General features: G+C 36.1%; 1 protein-coding gene across 3 annotated transcripts in view; it reads left to right on the top strand.

Annotated features, from left to right (window-relative positions):
- Positions 1-22,045, top strand: part of LOC138713110 (phosphatidylinositol-3,5-bisphosphate 3-phosphatase MTMR3) — a 67,124-nt gene that overhangs the window by 31,668 nt on the left and 13,411 nt on the right. For all 3 annotated transcript variants that reach the window (XM_069844889.1, XM_069844888.1, XM_069844890.1), the window contains exons 6-11: positions 281-471; positions 3,160-3,355; positions 6,117-6,302; positions 8,809-8,973; positions 10,916-11,202; positions 16,884-17,640. In XM_069844889.1, coding sequence (XP_069700990.1) covers positions 281-471; positions 3,160-3,355; positions 6,117-6,302; positions 8,809-8,973; positions 10,916-11,202; positions 16,884-17,640 — 1,782 coding nt within the window. The remainder of the gene's footprint in view (positions 1-280; positions 472-3,159; positions 3,356-6,116; positions 6,303-8,808; positions 8,974-10,915; positions 11,203-16,883; positions 17,641-22,045) is intronic.

Raw genomic sequence — 22,045 nt, 5'->3', positions numbered from 1 at the left:
GAAAAAGAGACTTAAATTAGTGAACTTATGATCTTCTACCTAGCATGTTAAAAGAAAACTCCATGGGGGAAATTACGAAACTGTATTATGCACTTAGATTATGAACACCTTTTATAGTACGGATTATCCATTTTTTTTTCGATTAACTATTCACTCCACCCCCTTCATTACCACGGATAATAGAGGTTCTACTGTAGTAGAATCCACAGAGACACATATTAGTATTCAGAAATATTGTTAAAAAATTTTAATTTTATAATGTGGCTTGGCAATGTTGCAGAAGGTGCTGATCATGGATGCAAGATCGTACACAACAGCAGTAGCGAACCGTGCACGTGGTGGAGGCTGTGAGTGTCCTGAGTATTATCCAAGCTGCGAGATCCAGTTCATGAACTTGGCCAACATCCACTCTATCCGCAAGAGCTTCCACGCTGTGAGACAACTATGCAGTTCCACTGCGGAGCAGGCTAAGTGAGTAGGCATTTTAAATAATTGAATAAAAGACTTGGTAATTAGGCAAGTTTTTGACGGCAGGTACATGAATGTGAAACAGCTATTGGGAATAACTGGATGAATTGAGGCAAATATTGTGTTCGTAATGTGCCAGCAGCTGGAAATGCACATTACCTACACGATATTTCATACAAGTTGAGAGGATGTGAAAGCATTTATAATATTAAATAAAGTACATAAGTGAATATAAAATACAGTGACATAGATTTTTGACAGTTACATAGTTGAGTATATTTTAGTGTCGTTCTTACAGTATTTTCAACTAATAATTATAGTAAGAAATGTTGGTTTGTACTATAAAGTCAGTGGGGAGTGACACAGTGCAGATTGTCCCATTGTGTATGTTGTAGAGTAGCAACTAGCGGTGAAGAAAACATTTATCTTCTGCTGTCACTAGCTTTTTAATGTGCCAGTTAATAAAAAGAACAATAAAATAAAATATAAAAGCTTAGTATACATATCCGAAATATAGATTATTAGTAAGCATTTTCAATAATATAATTTTTCACTAAGTTGAAAGTCAATTAGTCGAACGTTAGTAAGATGGATAGTAGCGTCTTCCCCTTCACTGATGGTTGAGAGTGTGAGTAGAGGGGAAAGCCTATCAACCAAACTGAAATGGGGATTATATTAAACATCAGAAGATGTACAGTAGTGGCAAAAAAAACCGGACCGACCCTTGTAGCTGATTGCAGAGCCTTGTTCACTCCAGAGCACGATAGACTGGTAACTAAGACTTTCGTGGTTCGAATCCTGCCTGGGAAGGAAACTTTTTTTTGTTCCTTATTCAAATTTATTCCCAATACGTTTCGATTGCTGTGATATTTTACTACTTAGTTAACTTATTATTCTCAGAACATGAATTTTACCAGGGTCGGTCTGGTTTTTTTTTTTTGCCACTACTGTACATCACTGGCATAAACATTTGCTTCCTTGTTGATAAAATTAGATTGTAATGAAAAGTTAATAGAAACTTTTTGTCTACCTAGAAGATATTGTTCACTATAAATTACGTTTTGGCTGTGAGGTCTTATTCTAAGAAATACAATACATTAGGCATTTGAATGAAGTCGCATCCACACACATTCACAGTTATGTATATAAATTGAGTGGCTCAATGTCGGAGTTGCCCAAAGCACAATTTCACTGAAAAGAGTTATTGTAGTCTAGAGACGTCATTTTTTTTAATTTTATGCTGTCAATTGGAAATTATTTCTCCTTTACTATCATCTAATATTTATCTAATACATGTACTTTGGCACACACATATGTGATAATTTAAGATTAAGATAATTTAAGATTAATAATTTTACTGGAATGGTCTTAAACTGTTTTACCGTTTGTTGTCCAGAAGATATCCATGTGCGAGGGGTGTTCAAGACGTTCTTGCCCTCACCATGATCTGGATGTGCTAGCGATATGAAATTTTGCAGGTTTTTAGGTGGATATCTTGGTAATATGCATAGGTCGAAGAACTGTAGTTAGAGCCAAGAGAATTGGAGGAGGCATCATGCTGAACAAAGTTAAAGTTAATATTGCAAAACAGGCAACATATTTGCAACCAATACCTCTTCAAGTGATATAACTATCCAATGCTTTTGCTTCAGTAAAGTCTCATTTTACAAACCTATGGATCAACAATTGGCTCTCTTCTGACAAAGGAAAAATTTTACAGTCTGTTCAAAAGAAACCAAATGACCTGGAAATGTAGAAAAACTTGCCCAGACATGTTCAAACATTTTTTCTAGTGGTCAGAGCTTCTGGCTATAGTTCATGAGGTCCCGGGTTCGATTCCCGGTTAGAGCACAGGAATTTTTCCTTAAAGGGTATTATTCCTGTGTTCGTCCATGGTCTGGAATTTAGGTTAAGTTTAGATTTAAGACCTCTCCTGGCACTACATTATCATAATCATCCTATCACATCATAGGGGTAATGTAACTCCGCCTTTCAGGTGCCCCAACCTCAGAAGTGGGTTACAATTAAGCCACGGCCAGGAGAGAAGACCAGAAATGTCGAAAAGGCAACCTGGTGGCATTGGATAAAAAAAAAAAGTATATACATCTTGATTACACATCTTTTAACACTGTATCACTTCGGAAACATGTGAAAGACACATAATACGTTTTCCGAAGATAATTTACAGTCATTTTATGCAGAAAGCAGAGGCTTAAAAATTTGTGGATTAGGCAACTCTGGCACTGAGCCACTCGATTTTTTTTTTTTAAGAAATTTTGGGTGAACCTTGTGCTATTTTAGGAACTTATCTGTAGCTAGTCGGCTGATATAGCTCCACAAAACTGACCTCTGTAAAATATTGTTAGATTTATGGCATGCAAATAATTTTTAGGTAGATTTTTAGATTTATTTCGAGTTATGAGGTGAATGAAGGCTCTACAAGAGTTTATGCATTAGATGCAACATTATATACTATGAATAATTTCAAGGGAAAAATTGTTCCGGGGCCGGGTATCGATCCCGTGACCTCTGGTTGAACGTACCAGCGCTCTCCCAACTGAGCTACCTGGGAACTCAACTTTTCCCTTTATATCCACACAATACTATATATATTTTTGACTGTACATCATTAATGTATCTCACAGTTTTTTTCATTTGTGAAGGTTAGTGACAAGTTGTGATCTGTTGCAGCTGGTTCAGTCTGCTGGAAGGCACTCGCTGGCTGCAGCATATGTCTGGTTTGTTGCGTGCTGCTGTGACTGTAGCCTCCGCTATAGAGCATGAGGGACGACCGGTGTTGGTCCATTGTTCGGACGGCTGGGACCGTACTCCTCAGATCGTAGCACTGGCAGAGTTGTTGTTGGATCCATATTACCGTACAATTGATGTGAGTTATGTTACATCTTCAGTCCATTTAATTTTTTAGATTCCAGAATTAGTACTGTGGAACCCCACAGAACTAACCATCATCTGATAAATGATCAGTAATTTTTTTTTTTTTGGCAGTTTTACTTCCAAATTTCCAAGATTTGCATAAGTTAGTCAGTTAGTGGAGGTCGCAAAATCTTTTTTGGGTCCATGAGAGTAGCACCACAGACTACCATATACAGTCGCGAAGCTTGAGGTGATTTTTTTGCAAATCTCACGATAAAGCACTCCAAGCGGTTAGCAACTAGAAGCAATAGACTGTCCCCGATCGACTTTGGATTTAGAGTGGACTGAGTCGTATTTCCATCGAGTGCTAGATCGTTGCGTATTTCGCATTGATGCTCGTGAAGAAAAATCCTAACATCTATTTCTTATTTTACTTCTAGATGCAAAAAGTGCTTAATAAACAGCAGGAGGGAAGATCTAATGACAAAGAATGAAGCATATCTTTGTAATAATATAAAGTTTTGCTCTCTTCATTTCGAAAAAACACAATTCATGAATGAAAACAAAAATAAATTAATCTGGAATGCAGTTCCAACTTTATTTGATGTTTCAAATAAACCTGTTCTGTTATTACCTGCAGCTGAGAAACAAAAGCTATGCAGTAATTCTACGTCTGTATCAGCTGATTCCTTGAATAATTGTACATTTTCAGACAATGTAGGCCTACTTTTTTTTTCAAAGGATATGTTTTTAATATTAGCTGTTAATTTTGTTATTTTTATTTGTTACTTTACTAGAGACGTAGAAAAAGTAAGTCTGTTACAATAAAATTTATTGATCAAGTTTTATTTCCAATTCTGGTGTGATTATTATTGCTTAACCTCATGTTAACTACGTAAGCCTACACTACAAGTACCAGTACACGTAAGTTACTCCCATTAATTCATATTTCCATTATTATTGTTATTATATTATTGTTGTAAAGGGAAATGCAAATTAATATGTATTGGTTTCATAGTTCATTATCGCTATAATCTTGAATGAGTGAAGCGATTATAGTAAATTTCAGTTCGTTTTGCACAAACAAAAATAATATTAACCTATTTCTTGCAGGTATCTTCGAGTTAATGGTGGAATTTAATATAATTCATTAAAATAATAAATGAACTTTATCCATTTAATATTTCAATAATGGAAGGAAGGTGTTAATTTTTCCAAAAGAACACGACAACGAAAGTGTAACATATTTTGTCATCTGCTAGGAGAGATCTGTGATGATGAGGCGATAGTAGCGATCCTAGTGGTGGGCAACTACCCATGTTTGCATTTTTACTACATATTGAGCTTCGCGACTGTATATAGTAGACTGTGGTAGCACTACCTAAATACGGGGCTGGATATAACTTATACAATAGTAAAAGAAGAAAAATAGCTTTAAATTTTAATATGTCATGACCATTAAATATCTCTCTTTTTAAATATAAATGCTGATGTTATGTATTACCTAAATTTTGAAAGAAATGCTCAACTTTTTCATTGTAATTAATTACCTTATTTTTTTTAATTTCTATCCATAGGAAGGTAAATAAATAAATGTTGTATTAATATGAGTTAGCTTTATTTTTATATTCTTATCTATAGAAAAATAAATAGTAAAATGCCAAGAATAAAACCATAGCTGATTAGGTAAGAAATTTGAATGAAGCCTCTATCACTTTGTATTTTCTTTCTTTCCTTCAATCTTACTTCTTACCACACTTCCTTTCATACCGTTTTTTTTTTCTTCTTTCTATTTTCCTTACTTTTTTCGTTTTTTTCTTTCATTTCTCTACTCACTACCATCACAGAGGGGAGAATCTTTATTTAATGAAGTCATAGGTAAATACTGATGTCACGTGTGTGTTACTCTGTATTTATATTATTATGTCAATCATAAGCTCATTTCTAATCCTGCATATAGTAATATGCGTTATACAAGAGCGGTATGTTGAAGTTTTCATGTTCGAGGAAAAGTTTGAAAAAGCGAAACGTAGTTGAGCTTTTTTAATTTCCGAGAATTGAAAGAAAACATACTGCTCATGTATCGTACATTATTTTGTGCGAAGATCGTTCATTACATACCTGAAGGAGGAATTTCTAATTAGTTGCAATGAAATCTCCATCTTGGTTTCTGTTCAATGATGGCAAATTTGCAAAACAAAAATATCTATCTTCAACATTGTTGCTTTAAAATATTTTCTGTGTTTACTATACTCCAGCAGCCCGTGATATACGTCTGTCTCTTTTTTCCCCCCAGTCTATGATGAGTCTGGAATCTTGTTGATTTTTTCACAGCTTCCTTAATGTTACTTGCATCACGAATGCAGTAACTTTAGTGGAGTTGTAGAGTTTACTTAATTTTTGCAAATATTTAAAAACAATAATTAACAGTGCAATTTAGGTGAAATTGCAGTGGTAAGTTTCCAATTTATAATTATTACTATATTGAACGTCTCTAAAAAATAATATGTTAAAAGCCTAAAGCAGTAAAATCAATATGTCACTTAAGCGGTAAGAAGAGGGAAATTGTTATGTGTGTTAGGTTGGGAATACTGAATGTGGAATTTTAGACTTTCCGCAGATTGGTTTTGTGCGGAAACCAAGCAAATACGCACGATCTCGCACAAAAGTAATTTAAATACTATCCCCATATCAGCTTTGTTTCAGGTATCGCATTTCCCTTACATATTTGTAGAGCTGTGCTAAACATGTCTACTTCTGCATTGTTGTTGCAGGGCTTTCAGGTGTTGTGTGAACGAGAGTGGTTGGACTTTGGCCATAAGTTTGCTGACCGGTGTGGACATGCTGTCGGTGGGGATGACCCCAATGAAAGGTGTCCTGTGTTCCTGCAGTGGCTGGACTGTGTGCACCAACTGCTGTACCAGTTTCCTTGCAGCTTCGAGTTTTCTCTGGCTTACCTTGTGAGTAAAATATATTGGAGCTCATTAACGCAATTGTGTCCAAGTACTCTTAACTGCACATCTTTGAGGCTGATTTCGAAAAGCAAGCAAAACGAAATGCTAAAGTCACAAAAATAAATTACTTAATGAAATAACATTTGAAAACATTAATAACTATGTGGTGAATAATTCATTTCGGAAGAATTCAGAGCAGCATATGCACATTCTGCCATTCAACCCTTTGTGGTAAGGAAAATCTAGTAGTCAGTCATACTAATCTATTGGCTAGAAGCTCACAATAAAAAGTGAGCAGTGAAGCCTTTACAGATGACCTCATTTTTCTGCATTTGGACTCGGGAAGAGTTTGGACTTGATGTGACTTCATGATTATGGTCTAACATGACAAACTCTATTTGCATTATGTTCATCTGTTCACCTTGCTTTTTTTTTTACTAAACTTTCGACCATATCTTTATTATGAAACTAAAACAAAAACTGCCTTTAAATACATGTAATTTGAAAGAGCAGTTTCCTTTCTGTTTTTGACCAAAATTTGTGCCATATCTTCATTATGAAGCTAAAACAAAAACTGTTTTTAAATACATGAAATTTTAAATATACAGTTTCATAGTATTTCTGGAGTTATGATTATTCAGACTTTGTGTGATTGCCGTAACATACCAATAAGACTTCATAGACAGAAATCCTTCTTATATTGGTCAAAAAATTCTAATGAAATATGAATTCAATTTAGTGAAATTAGTGACTAAAATACAGAAACTTGTAAGTTTTTGATATTGAATTAATGTGACTGAATTAGTACAGATCCAGAAACAAAATTTGGACCACCTGAATTTTGTTTCTGGATCTGTTCTACTTAGGTTTTGCTCATAAAAAAAAGTATTTTCTGTAATATATAAAGCATACTTCAAGAAAAAGGGTATTTGTAACCAACCAGCCATTTTTCTTTAATCTTTACTACTCCATGCACATTTCTGTAAGTGCAGCAGTATAAGACATACTGTAAATTTCTTCACCTTTTAGTGGCAAACTATGGAGGGGATATTTATTTTATTTTTCTTCCTAATAATTCAATATAATACATCAAATTCAATGTCCTTTCATAAGTTTTGATCGAGCTTCTTAGTCCAGAAGATAGTTTTTCTTTATTTTGTGGCCTTTTACGTATGGAAGTTTAAATGCCTATTTTAAGTAGATAAATGGCAAGACTATTATAATCTGAAGGCTGTTGTAACCTCTGTTAACTCTTATGAAATTAAAATTAATCAAACGTAAGAGAGAAAAAAGATGTGTAAGTAATAGAAGACCTTCCCAGAATAAGAGTGTAACCAACAAATTTGTAATACATGTTTCAGGAGAAAGGAAAATAATTTCAGGAGCATATTTCGTTAGGCCTCTATTTACTAGCAGAACCATTTGACTAATGAAGGATACACATTTATTCAGCTATTAAACACAATAATTTGTTATAAATGAATGCTTCAAAATTACTTTTTCCACCTGAGTCACATATTTAATTAATTTGATGTTACACCCTTTTTCTGGGGAGGTTTTCAATTATCAATACAATTAATTCCCTTCATACAAGGTTGAAAACAATTCTGAAATTTTATTGTCCTCAGTGGTCTTGTGATTATCATGATTGCCTTGCAAGTTCAGTTACAGCAGAGATCATTGGGTTTTTAAGACGATGCAAATCCTTGTTGAATTCATTGGCAAGGGAGTAGGTTTATGGTACATAAACGAACGCTGTCCCAGAATAAAACTGCTCCATTTCTGACCCAAATTGTCTTCTCCCCACAGACATATATCTCTGCAAGTCAGTGAGATTGCGAAAGTCTCTTATATGACATGGAGTATGTCGACTCGAAGTCGATTTCACAAAACGCTTCCACTCTGTTCTGTCTTTTGCTAGTTCCTCCCAGTTGGTAATTCCCATTTCCATGTATTTCTTCTGAATTTCATCTTTCCATTTACTTTGAGGTCTGCCCAGTGGCCTTGTGCTGTTAAAGGTGTTCATATATATATGTATATATTCGTTTTGCGCTGATGGAGTCATCCATACATATAACATGTTCTGCCCAATTTAATCTTTTGGTTCGTATTACATCTAAAATTGATTTGAAGATACTTGAATAGGAAGATAAAAATCATATATCATTGTTGTGAAGATTCCGAAGACTTCCACACTATCATTACATCTTTAGAAGTTCATAGGACTGGATTATCAAGTATCCACATGCACATAAAAAACAGTGTGCTGATATACCGTACATAGAACTGCATTCCACACACCGTTGTAATCTAAAAGAAAATCTCAAAAGTTCAAACTTGGATTAGTTAAGTGACAGCCATAGTGGTTTAGTGCTAGCACTCTGGGCTTATAAGCAAAGGAGCCCGAGTTCATATCCCAGTCAATCCATCCTGAATTTATAACTTGTATTGGGCAAGTCCGTGTTCCAGGGAACGCAGGTTTTCTCTCTGACGTGCATGATTTGTTTCATAGGTGAAACTGGCGCAGCACACGTATTCAAACCTGTTCGGAACTTTTCTGTGTAACTCCACCCAAGAACGCACCAGCTTGAAGGTGGCTGAAAGAACATTCTCGGTATGGAAGTTCCTTAAGGCTCCCAACTTCAGAAACCATCTGTACTACACTCCAAGAGAGCCAGTAAGTATGATTCTTATATGAATGTAATGTTAGGGAAGAAGTTTACTTTTGTGTTGTAATGAGTGGTCGTACCTGCACAATTAGCACTGGAAGTTTTCAGTCTTGCATCGTCCTCGCTGAATTTTAAGAATCCTTAATTATTCCTCTGAACTGTGCACACCTTTGAGGAAATTGAGAATGGATACACAAGCTCTGACTAGAAATGAGAAATGTGTAACATTTAATCAGCATTGTGGCTTCATAAGAATGGGAGGATCTACTAACACTAAATTAATACCATGTAGATTTTCGTGGAAGTAGTTTTATTGTAAGGAAAATTCATTTTAAAATCTCGAGATTTTGTTGGCATGTTATTTTAAAATTATACATATCCAATTTCTATAATTCTGGCTTAAGATCTTAAACACGATAAGAGTGGCATATGCAGCATTTTCAAGTTTTACGGTTTATAATATAGATTTTAATACATGGCTGCATTATTTTGTTGAAAAAATGGCAGGATGAAGTATGCAATAAAAGATATATAACAGTTTTTTTAAACTTATATTTTATTTAATGACGCTTGCAACTGCTGACGTTATGTCAGTGTCGCTGGTGTGCCGGAATTTTGTCCTGCAGGAGTTCGTAACCTCGGGCACAGAAAGCCAGCACTCTACTGACTGTGCCACCCAGATCGACAAGCTGCTATTTAACATATATTTCCCGGTCGGAGCAAGTTACCTGGTTGAGGTTTTTCCGGGGTTTTCCCTCAACTCAATACAAGCAAATGCTGGGTAACTTTCGGTGCTGGACCCCGGACTCATTTCACCAGCATTATCACCTTCATATCATTCAGACGCTAAATAACCTAGATGTTGATACAGCATCGTAAAATAACCCAATAAAATAAAAAATAAATAAAACATATATTTACTTTTAGAGCTGTCCATATTTGTTTATATGCACCTAGTTATTTCCATAATCGATCACAGAACCAAGTCAATATTCTCGTACTAGCTCACATCCCCAGTCTATGTACTATGCTGCAGTCAACATTTGTAATTGATCCCCAACATTACAAGCCTAGTTATGACGTCATCGAGAGCATTTTAAATTCATTGTTGATACATTTAGTTAGTCCTGGTATTATGAAAGCAGTTTTATTGATGAAATCAATATAAAACAAGTTGTTTTTAACAGAAAATTAGAGAATTGAGGTTCTGATGATGTCAGGATTTGGTGACAAGACATACGCAACAAGAAGTATGCACACTTTTTAATGATACTCATTCAAATCGGCCACCTATTTCTCTATCAACTGTGAGTAGAATAAAAGCGAAATTCAGAGAACATGGACATGTCTGTTATAAAGAGATAATTTTCTGTTAAAAACATCTTGTTTTATGTTCATTTCGTCAATGAAACAACTTCCATAATACAGAGACTAAGAAAATATATCAACAATAAAACGATTACCATAGCAACCATAACCATAGTGCTTTTATACAAAACAAATGAAATATTATATAAAAATATGCTCTTTCAGGTGATGTTAAAAGAACTATAGGGTGCCATTTAAAAATGTTTTCGATGACGTCATAACTCGCACAACAATAGTCGCGAAAATATTTTGTTTCAATAAAAATATTCCTTTCTGAATGCAAGTTTGACGTGTTTGAGTTTTTTGTCCAAAATCTCCTCATTCAATCTTAATTGCAGTTATGCGTTACTTTTGGCCCAACGAGTACCTCGGTGCATGGGTCCATTCTGTGTTCGGAACTCGCAAGTCAAGCCATATCTCGTTCGGTCTTCATCCGACTACCATTATGAATGTCAACAGATGTAACAAGTAATACCAACTTAACTTGTGTACAGGTGTTGTGGAGCAGCGGCCACTGTGCAAGTAGAGGTACCAACATAACTTTGTGTAAAGGTGTAAGCAGTGGTACCAACTTGTGTACAGGTGTTGTGGCCCTCGTGTAATGTGCGGGACCTCGTTTTGTGGAGCGAGGTATACCTGGGAGCAGTGGAGAGCAGCCATTCCTTGTCACCCAGCGTGGGTGCATCGGTGGCCCAGCAGGGCCCGGGTGCCACTCTGAATGGAGAGCACAGCACCGCACACCACAACGGGACGTCGTCTTCTCCTGCACCCGTCGGCAAGACCCGCTCGTACGACGACCTGCTGGCCGCAGCCGACCACGCAACACAGATGCACAGGCGATCCAGTGACCCCAGCATCGCACTGGACAGGTATGTGCCCTCATTCTGCCTCGCAAGTGCAGGGCTGTTCTCAGAGCAGGGGAGCAGGGCGAATGTGTTGTGAGCTTGCTGCAGTATCATCATCATCCTTCCTCTCCTCTTCTGTGCACTACGCATGTGTTGTTTGTCTTGGATGTCTGTACTTTCTTCATCAGTCGTGGTGATCTTGTAGTTTTCTTGTATGTCAGGTATCCAATTATCCATATTTATTTTATATTAGCATTTAATTCACTATTTTTAATCCTTCTTCAATATCATGTGCTTCTTTCTTCATTGCTTTTCTGTATCCCTTACACTGTGGTCTTGTCTCTCCATTTCATTGGTCGTATTTCAGGCTATCCTGATTACTATTAGATGACATATGGACATTCAAAACCAACACAGAGTGCATGGTAATAAAAATGTATGTATGTATCTAATGTCGACCCACTTTGGAACATTCAAGTTGCAGAAACCTGCAAAAAAGTATTCTCATTAATTCATTCGTTTAGGCGATTGAAGAATTTTCTACCCTTTTCCATGAAAAAATGTTAGTACAAACACTCGTGATGCCCCACTTCGATTACTGTGACATTCTGTTTACTGACCTAAGCGTTACTTCGGCGCAGAGACTACAACGTGTTCATAATATGTGCGTCCGTTTCGTCTGCAATATTTGCCGGGCTGATCACGTAACACCATCCCTCGAAATGTTGTCCTGGCTCCGTCTAGAAGATCGTAGGAAAATCCGCAGTCTTTCCCTTCTCTTTCACATATTGCATTTCTCCACTCCTGTCTATCTTGCGTCTCGTTTTCAAAATCTATCCACCCATCATAACCTAGACACACGATCACAACACTCCTCAATATTATCCATTCCCTCCCACCGAACATCGTCATATTCATCTTCTTTCACTGTGGCTGTTCCTCGGCTTTGGAATTCCCTACGGAGTAATGTCAGGGACTGTCAGACATCAAACCAATTTAAGAATAGACTAACGAGATATTTTTCTAACAATTATTGTCAACAATAATAGCTGTTTCAGGTTTCTCAATGTTTAATGGTTATATATATCACAGATAAATATCTAAATTATCTCATTATTATTATTATTATTATTATTATTATTATTATTATTATTATTATTATTATTATTATTATCATCACTATTTCTTACCAATGTTTATTATTGTCAGACTAACATTACTTATCCAACTTTCATTATTTACTTTCATGTTGTCTTATGATCTAGATATTAATGCAATAACTATGTAAGCAATAAATTGTATTCAATTAGAATTAGAGTCTGGCTGGGCGGAAGAGAAGGCCTACTGGCCTTAGCTCTGCCAGATTAAATAAATAAATTGTTATTATTATTATTCACTCTACGTGATCCGGATTCTGCATATTGCGGATAGATGGCAGGACTGTGACCCATTTTCTAGCTTCACATCACTTTGGCAGGCCACACTGTTCATGATGTGTATCTGTGGAGTGAGGGTCAGTGTATGTGTAAGTGTAGTTGGGTGATGACGATGATGATGATAATGAAGATAAGGAAGGGAGAAGGGGAAACTTAGCCTACTCCTGTTGAATAGCACCAAGGGGGCCGCCAAGCTTAACATCCCCACCCGACAGATGAATCACTATCAACAGTGACATATGCCTTCCCTTCATATGCACTGTGGAGAGATTTGGGATTTAACCCAGGCATATTGGTGCACAATCTAGTGATTAGAAGTTGTGCACCGCCATCTCTCCTAGGGTAATAGTTTAGCATAGCATTCATTGGAAGGAAAATAAAGAGAAGTTCCACATATACTTTTAGCACAAAAAAGAGCATTTTCATGAATGGACTTCAGACAACATACAGGTTATAATATTTCGCCTTACAGACGCCCACAACCCACAATGGAATTTAACTGTCAGATTAAGAAAATCTAGAAAGATGTCAGTTGCCTTCATTTTACTGAAAGTGTCAAAACCTAAAAGACAAATTGGAATGCATGTGTATGTATACAGAGCTTATATTTAAAAAGTTCCCAGTCTAAATAACTATTTATTTCAGTTAAATTAAATTTAAACAAAAAACATGTCAATTTATATATTGTTAATTGCGTTTTAGGTTTCAACCCCCCCCCCCCCCTACTTACACCAAGCCCCTTGGAAATTTAAAATTGCAGCCCTATATTATGATACTTAAATTTGAAACAGTATTCAATTGTTTATACATCTCATTCGTTCTCACATCTTTTGTTTTCTATCATCGCCTGGCAACCTGAATTATTGTTGATTAGAGCTGAAGAGAATAAAACTACAAAAACTGTTGATTACAGGTTATTTCAGGTAGCAACAGAATAGTAATTTGTCTAACTAGTGTAATCTTGATAATTATGGCATGAGTGAATGTTATGCTCACACGCTAATTTTCACGAGTGTATAATGAAGATTATACTGTGTTACAGATAACGTTTTATGCTATTCTAGCATTAAAATATGTAAAAAAAAAAAACTATTATAAATTTACAAAATGTAATGTAGTAGAGACATGAGTACTAGATATAATGTAATATATTGCATGGTTGCTATGTAACCGTTTCTAAGACAGTGTTATTTTGTTGTTGTTATGAAGCTTTTTCTTACAGGTACGTTGTACAAAATTGTGTTATGAAGGCTGTGATGACATCATGAAGTACTAGTTACTAGGTAACCTTTTCTGGTACCAGTGACAGAATTATGCCAATTGTGCACGATTTATAGCGTCATAACGAGCATGTTTTAATACTAGGATTGCATAAATTAATATAAAAGGAATATTGTGGTTGTGTATTACAAGCCTATTCTTCAATAATTGAAAACAGGATAGAGAATAATAAAAGCTGAAGTTTGGATTTACGTTATTTATGTATGGTTTCGATACTATGGCAAGCTATGTAAAGGAGTTCCGAAATAGGCTGTATTACTGTCTAGTCAACAATGGAGCACATTTTGTAATTTAGTAAATTTAATTGACAAAATTTAGGAAATTGCCCAAAATAAACTGTTTTTATCCTACAACCAACTGGCAATAACAATTCAGGTTCTCAGGTGACGATAGAAAACAAAAGATGTATAAATGGATGAATGAGATGTATAATGAATTGAATATTCTTGCAAATTTAAGTATCATAATATAGTGCTGCCATTTGAAATTTCAAAGGGGAGATGGGAGTGGAACCTGAAATGCAATTAACACTGGTTTTAAACTTCCCCCTCATCATCTAAATTGACGTGTTTTTTTGTTCAAATGTAATTTAATTGAAATATATAGTTTAGACTGGGAAGTTTTGCAATGAAAGTCTTGTATATTCGTACAGACATGAGCTTGCATGTATTTACTGTAAATACACATTCTTTGCCCATACGTGCTTCTCACTGGCTGCATGAATACATTCAATTTGTTGCTTGCAACTTAGAAATCAATGTGTTATGTTATATCTTCTTTTTTTTTTATATGATTTGTCCAATATGGTCTTGCCACTTACATGATATGTCCAGATAAAAGCCAAAATGGAATGTTAGTAAGAGTTTTGCCCAAATTTTGTCCGAGAAAATTTAGATTTGCATGCATGTACATATTACATATACACACTAACCATACATAGCACTATTTTTAAACCATACAATAGCTTATGAGCAGGCCCTTTATCGACAGTGATCATTGCTCCATAACTCTGTAGAAATACAGGTGAAGGTGGGATCTTTCTTAATACATGGACAACAGTATTGACCCATTTCATAGCAGTTGCTGAAAAACGTTCCCTGCCTGCATCCAGTTCTAACAGGCTTCTCCTTAAAAAGTTGCAATTGTAATATAAGAAGGAGTTTTGGGGCTTATCAGAGAAATGTCTCTTCTGGTAAAATTTTTCAGTTGCATCTAACTTCTCTTCTGTTAGCACAAGAAATAACTGTTTCGATTTTTTGTCTAAATATATCCACTATTTTTGTTTTAATTACTGTACTGCAGTGATGTCAAAGCAAGCGCATTTTTCTGATCTTGATGTCGTGTGCTGGAGCAAGTACTAAGTATGGAAAGAGGAAGGGTTGTGTATATGAATAAGCAGCCTGTTGGATTAAGAAAACAGTGGTACACAAACTTCAAACGGAACGTGAAATTTTATGTCGTTATTTTTATATGGCTTCTTTCTGTTTAATATTATCTATATTGTCTGTAAAACAAAAGTACTAACACTGATTTCTTAATGTTGCACTTGTGTTTTAAATCTTAATAACATAATAGAGAGTTAAGAAGGAATATTCACTTAAATTCCATAGTAGTATAATATTATACTGTATTAAGTGGATGAAACACATCATTCATAAAGAAAGTGATATTCCAAAGAAAGAGATTGAGTATGACATGATAAGTTGGAATTTATATTGATGGTATCTTTAGCCTTACAAAAGTAATCAATAAACTAATCAAAACAATATTACAGTACAAAGCAAAGTTACCTAGGTACTGTATCTGTTTTAAGTGTAACTAATATTGCATAACAAAACTCTTATCGCATTATGCTTTTAAGGTGATATTCGTGAGCAACTTCCTGTCATCAGAATATTAAATTATTTTCTCGAAATCTGCTGAAGCTATAGAACTGACATTTTTACAACACATGGTCACGTATCTTTTGCTTATGATGTAACAGTAGTTGCTTTGTTAATTCATTTCCTTACAAACAATTTCCATGCGAATATTTTCAAAATTTTCAATGCACTATCTTCAGTAATACATATATACGGTATATTAGATTTACGAAAACATTCTGTAAGGCTACTAAATAAATAGGCATATACCTGAAAATTTCACTTTTCTATACGAAAAGTTGAGAAAATATTTCTTTTGAATAAAAAAATCAAACTTGTGAAAAATGAGCATTAAAATTAAAACTTACATTCTTATAATGCACTTATACTTCTCAGGCAAATCTAAAAATGAACATGGATACAGTTTTAATAAGTTCTCTTCCCTTTATCTATTGAATCAGTGCTGGCCATCCCTGAATATAGCTCGACCAAGCGGCATATACCACCGCTTTCGTCTGTCTCTTTCCTTTCCGTTGTAAAGCACTCAGGCTCTCCTGGGCTCTAAAGCGCACGCTTGCTCCTGTGGGCATCAATTGACATACCTGCTGTACTGTATATTGATGAATGACAATATCAGAAAATTTCTTGTGAAGCATTCTTCTAGTTGTCCCCAATAGCCCAGTTTTCACATAAGGATTTTTTTACCACCTGAGGTTGAAGCATAACTGACTTAGCAATATGCCGATTTTTTAGGACAATTTGGATTTATTTTATTATTGAAAGATATACTGCATGTATCCCAGGTGGAGTGAAGGATCCCTACCACTATGCAGCCTGCTTACAAGTTGTTGTATAATTTAAAAATGACATTACACACACATGCACGCACATTTCTATATACATACACGTATGCATGTATGTGTGTATACTGTAGAAGCACATTTCTACAAACAAATAAAAGAATCCATGAAAACAGGAAATGGAAGAAATGTAAGATTAAGGACAAAGTCTGTACACTGGTTCACCCTGAGCCCTGCTGCTCTGATTAAGAATAAGATAAGAAGACTCTTTGTTGTGACATGTGATACACGCGATGTGTGATGCAGTGTGAATGCTTCATTTGCAGCAAGTTTGATGGGCTGAACCTGGCAGTGCATGATGACGAGGAGTCGGTGGAAGGGTCTCCAGATCGTCTCATCCCCCCGGCAGAACCATCACCCTTAGAAAACAACTCACGGCATGTTCCCATAGAAAGTTTCTCGTCTGTTCCCAATTACCACAGCTCATCCGATGAAGGCATTGGGGATCCAAAAATTGCCGATGATTCGGAGGATGACGACAATGAGGACACAACAACTGAATCCAGATCAGAGACGACAATCTGTGCTGCCGCCACGACAGTGAACACGGCATCTGTGCCTCAGTCTGTGGACAGCTCTACTGACACGTTGGTGGCGGGTGATGCTAATAGTTGCAACGGAGTTATGAAGGCCGCAGATGGAGTTGTTATGGCCGAGGAAGTGAACGGTGTTGTGCAGCCCATCCTGCTTCCCGGCCGACTGGTGGGTAGCCCAACCGTAGAATACCCAGGGGGCGATGTGTGCAGGGTTTGTGCCAGTAGCCGACGGTTTCTGGCAGACAATGGTAGTCGTGCCGATGGCAGTGCTAGCAGCTCTACTAGTGGCAAGACATCTCGATACTCCACTCCACCGCTTTATTCCCGTACTCCCAGCTCCGGGTATCCCGCCACCCCCAGCGACGAGAGGGCCCCTAGACACCACACCTCCAGCATCACCAGCCAGCGTCCAGATGACCTCGATGGATTAGCACCCCTACACAATGAAGTCCAGATGAGGCTCCAGCATATCATTGCCGAACACAGAGTGAGTACACAAATGCACTGTTGTTGTCGTGGAAGTGGTTCTTGTCCAGACATCTAAACTTCTTCCCAACTCTGCGTTGTAGTGGTGGGAAATTGTCTGTAAATTAGCAAGCTGGTTTGCTGATTGCTGACAGGAAAAAAAACTATAGATCATACCTTAATGTAGCTACCATATCTTGCAGAGGGTCTTAAAATAACTATCCCTTCGTGAATACATGTTGTACATCTTTTGAAGGTATTCTCATCTACACTGAATAAAGGCTGGTTCACAGTAAACCGGAAACGAGAATCGGAACAAAAACGAGAACAGTAAAATTGTTAAAATGTGTACATTTAAATGTGAGCATTCACAATTAACGAAAAGATTGCCGGAGGCCAGGATCGGGAACGGAGAGTTGGCCAAGTTTCAACTTTGGCGTTCACGTTTCCGATCACATCCTACTAGATTCATTCCATTGGCATCTAAAAGCTATTTCGTCGTCATATATTTTGTAGCAAGAAGACCGTGACATAACCTATGCATTATTTTGTTCTGTGCTGTGCATCATGGAGCAAGTTTTATTTGATGAGATTCTAATATTGAGTGTTGAGGAAAATCCTCACATTTACGATAAGCGGCGTGCCTCGTATAAAGATGAGAAAATGAGGGAGAATACGTGACTTTCAATAGCTGCATCTTTGAACACCGATCGTAAGTGAATCATATTTTATTACTGTATTGGTTTTATTACACACTACATATTCATGCTTCAATTCAATAACTACTGTTGTATTCATTTTTGTTCTATTACAAATGTTTCTTCTCTAATTATTTTACGTTATGGTAGACTTAAAATAGGTTGTGATAATAAAGATGCATGGACATATTTATAGTACCGTACCTAATGAAATGTTTCAGTTGAAATTTCGAAGTTGGTTAACCTGTGTTTATGTTGGCTGCCTTGTACTCATGAGACAACGCAATTGGTCAATTGTACACAAATAACATCAGAATGCGTAATATCGACTTTACATATCGTTATTGACATGCATATCGATAGCATAGTCGTCTACGTTTTTGGTTTATTGTGACTCAAAAATTTTCACATTCACGTTCTCTGCTTCTCGTTTTCATTCTGGTTCTCGTTCCCAGTTTATTGTGAACCAGCCTTAATTCTTGTTTTGTGATACGAGATATTTCAATTTGAATATTGTCTTATAATGCATGTAACATGAGAATTTTCATGCATCCTTTGACCTTCCATTTCCTCCATGAATTAAAATTGCTGATTACAGTAATTATTGTTCTTGACTGATCACATGTTTAATTCTGATTTCATTCATTGAATTCTTTTTTTTGGCCATTCATTGAAGAATGGAGTTAAATTGTAATTAACATAGCTTTTCAGAATTCACTGTTTATTAATTGAACACTGGTCTGGTTATTATCGTAGAGCATTCGTCACACACCAAACTTTTATTTTCACGCCATGTAGTGAAACTTCATGCATGGCATGCGCTCCCAGCAATATGATTGTTCTGTATATTTACATAGCCGCTCAGCAGAATAGAACACAAATCACAGATCAAGTACTGATTGTTAGAGCGTTTGCACTAATGAATCTTGCTTCTGCATCTATCAGCAGGGGCTGATTAATGACAGTTGTCTTGCATGGCCTTAATTTCAACAGTTCAATTATGTGCAAACAGTTTTGACAACCCTACTATATTAAGCTATGAAACAGGAGCATGGCACATCTAATCAAATCAGAGCTAGTCTAATTCAACTATTACTCGAGAGAAAATTTGTCTCAAAATACTCTTAATTTAAGCCTAGCTCCGAAGTGTAGAATAAAGTTCTTTTTTGTAACTGAACCGAATGATTAAATTTTCTATGTGAAATTTTGTCGATTCCTTAGTCTCCCATATTTTCTTCAAAAGAAGTTGGCAACTCTACTTGTTTCCATAAGAATATTAATCATTTTAGCGAAACTTATCACTTTTTAAGCCGATTTACTAAGAAATTATGTATGTAAATTTCGTGAATTTACTTCTTTCCATTTCTGTAATGTGTGGTTGCTGATAATGGTTTTAGATGTGGACAGAACAGTTTTGTGTGCTAGGTCCTGTACTTTGAATTTATGTAATTGCCTTATACTATACAGAGTGTCCCAGGAGGAAAGGTGAATATTTTGAGGAATCACAGTATTCATTTTGAACAAAAAGGTTTTATGAAAATGTATGTGGTCCATTGGCGCACCCAGAAATATGGTTGGGTTTTTTTTTATATTATATTATCCAATTTAATAAACCTTGTTTCACCCTGAGGTATATTAGGGTTATAGTTGGCATCAAAATACATATTTTATAACCAATAAACAATAGTAAAGTTATAATATAAAATAGTGGTCACAGTTACAATTCACATGAATTATGTAGAAGAATGTACCTTAATGAAAAATGGATCCTGTTAAAGATTAATGAGATGTTTGAGGAATAATCAATGCAAAAGATATACAAGAATGTCTAACCATTTCAGAGTAAATACACGATCTAAAAAAGGTAATCAATAGTAGATTAATATAACAAAGTTTGACTTTCATTTTCAAATTAATACTTAATTCATGAACAATGGAACAGTTACGAGTAATAAAGGGATATTACAAGCAATGATTTACTGTTACAAGTTACATTCGTGATTCAGGAACAAGTACAATAATTAAAATAATAAGACAAGTAATGACTTACAACTAACAAATAACGAAATTCTTGAAGGACAATATATAATAGTAGGGGCAATACAAAAGATTTAAAAACAAATGTAAACAGTAAAGGAATACAGTAGCGTGCAAATTGATCTGAACAATATAATTACTTATGCAAAAACACTCAAACGGGATAAAAAAAGGATCTAAGACATACCTCAGTAATCTATGTGGCCTCCCTTGTTCCTAATAACAGCTCTGAGACGATTTGGCATGGATTCCACTAATTTCCCACAAATATTCTTCATTTCTTCATCGCGAAACCATACACCAATGAGGGCAGAAATCATCTTCTCCTTTGCAGAACAATCCATTTTTTGCATTCTTCTTTTGCAAATTGACCACAAGTTCTCAATGGAGTTGATGTCGGGTGAGTTGCCTGGCCAGGGGAGTACCTGAATATTCTTCTTGTTGAAGAATTCTGTAGTTTTTCGAGACGTATGGCATGGTGCCAGGTCTTGTTGGAACACTCCTCTGCCATCCGGAAATGATTTTTGCAGCTGGGGTATGATTCTGGTTTCCAATAAGTGAATATATTTGTCAGAATTCATCATTGCCTTGATAGGTATTAATGCTCCAGGCCCTTCATGTGTAAAACAACCCCAAAACATTACTTTAGGGGGGGTATTTGGGTGCTTGTTGGAGATGAGCTGCTGTTACTTTTTCGGATCCTTTCCATACGTAAGAAACATGGTGGCCGTGGACCTCGAAATGAGACTCATCGGAAAAAAGTACATTCTTCCAGTCATTCACTGTCCAGTGTTGATGTAATTTTGCCCACATTAAGCGTTTTTTGCACATAACAGGGGTTAGCAGTTGCTTCTTAATAGGCTTACGAGCCCTTCGTCCAGCTTCCAAAAGCCTACGCCACACTGTTGTGACGTGAATATTCGCCCCAGTGGTAGCCATTAACCCGCGGGTTAAGTCGACAGCAGTTAGTCTAGGATTTAATTTACTTTTCCTGACAATTAAACGATCATCTGCAGGTGAAGTCTTCCTTTTCCGGCCACAGTTTCCTTTTTTCTGGGGTGTGATGGATCCAGTCTCCCTGTATCGTTTTATGATCGAATTAACAGTAGCCAAACTGATGTGACATTCTGCAGCAATTTGCCTCTGTGTCATAGAAGAATGCTCTGCTAATGTTATAATTTTAGACCGTTTTCGTGGAGTTGTATCCATTTGTGAAGACGACAGAATGTACACAGGATTGCAGTATTAAGTCTTCAACACAACTTGAATGCTTATAAATACAAAACGACAGGCAAAATGTCACATATTATAAAAAAATAATGACAGACCTTCAACAATGGAATTACACGTACTACAGATGTCAATTAAAGCGGTATGAGCAGCTGTGAGGCCAACAATGACAGAAAATGTAAAAATATGTCGTGTTCGGATTAATTTGTACGCTACTGTAGTAGAAAAATTGACTTAAAATTACAAGTTAAACACATTCTTTTTAAAGCAATAGGTAACAACAAAGAGATACTAATAACAATACACTGACTGTAGTTACGGATTAAACACGTGGTTAAACATGATTAAACATATGGTTGGTTTGGGAGGACTATTAATAATCAGTGTCATTGGGTGTTAAAGTCGTATTGCTGTATCTTTACAGCTAGCTTGAATGGTTTGAGTAGTACAGACTGTGTCTTG

The sequence above is a fragment of the Periplaneta americana genome, chromosome 14, assembly GCF_040183065.1.
Source record: "Periplaneta americana isolate PAMFEO1 chromosome 14, P.americana_PAMFEO1_priV1, whole genome shotgun sequence".
Taxonomy (NCBI): Eukaryota; Metazoa; Arthropoda; class Insecta; order Blattodea; family Blattidae; genus Periplaneta; species Periplaneta americana.
Note: the sequence above shows the minus strand (reverse complement) of the source record. Positions and strands in the feature narration are given on the sequence as shown.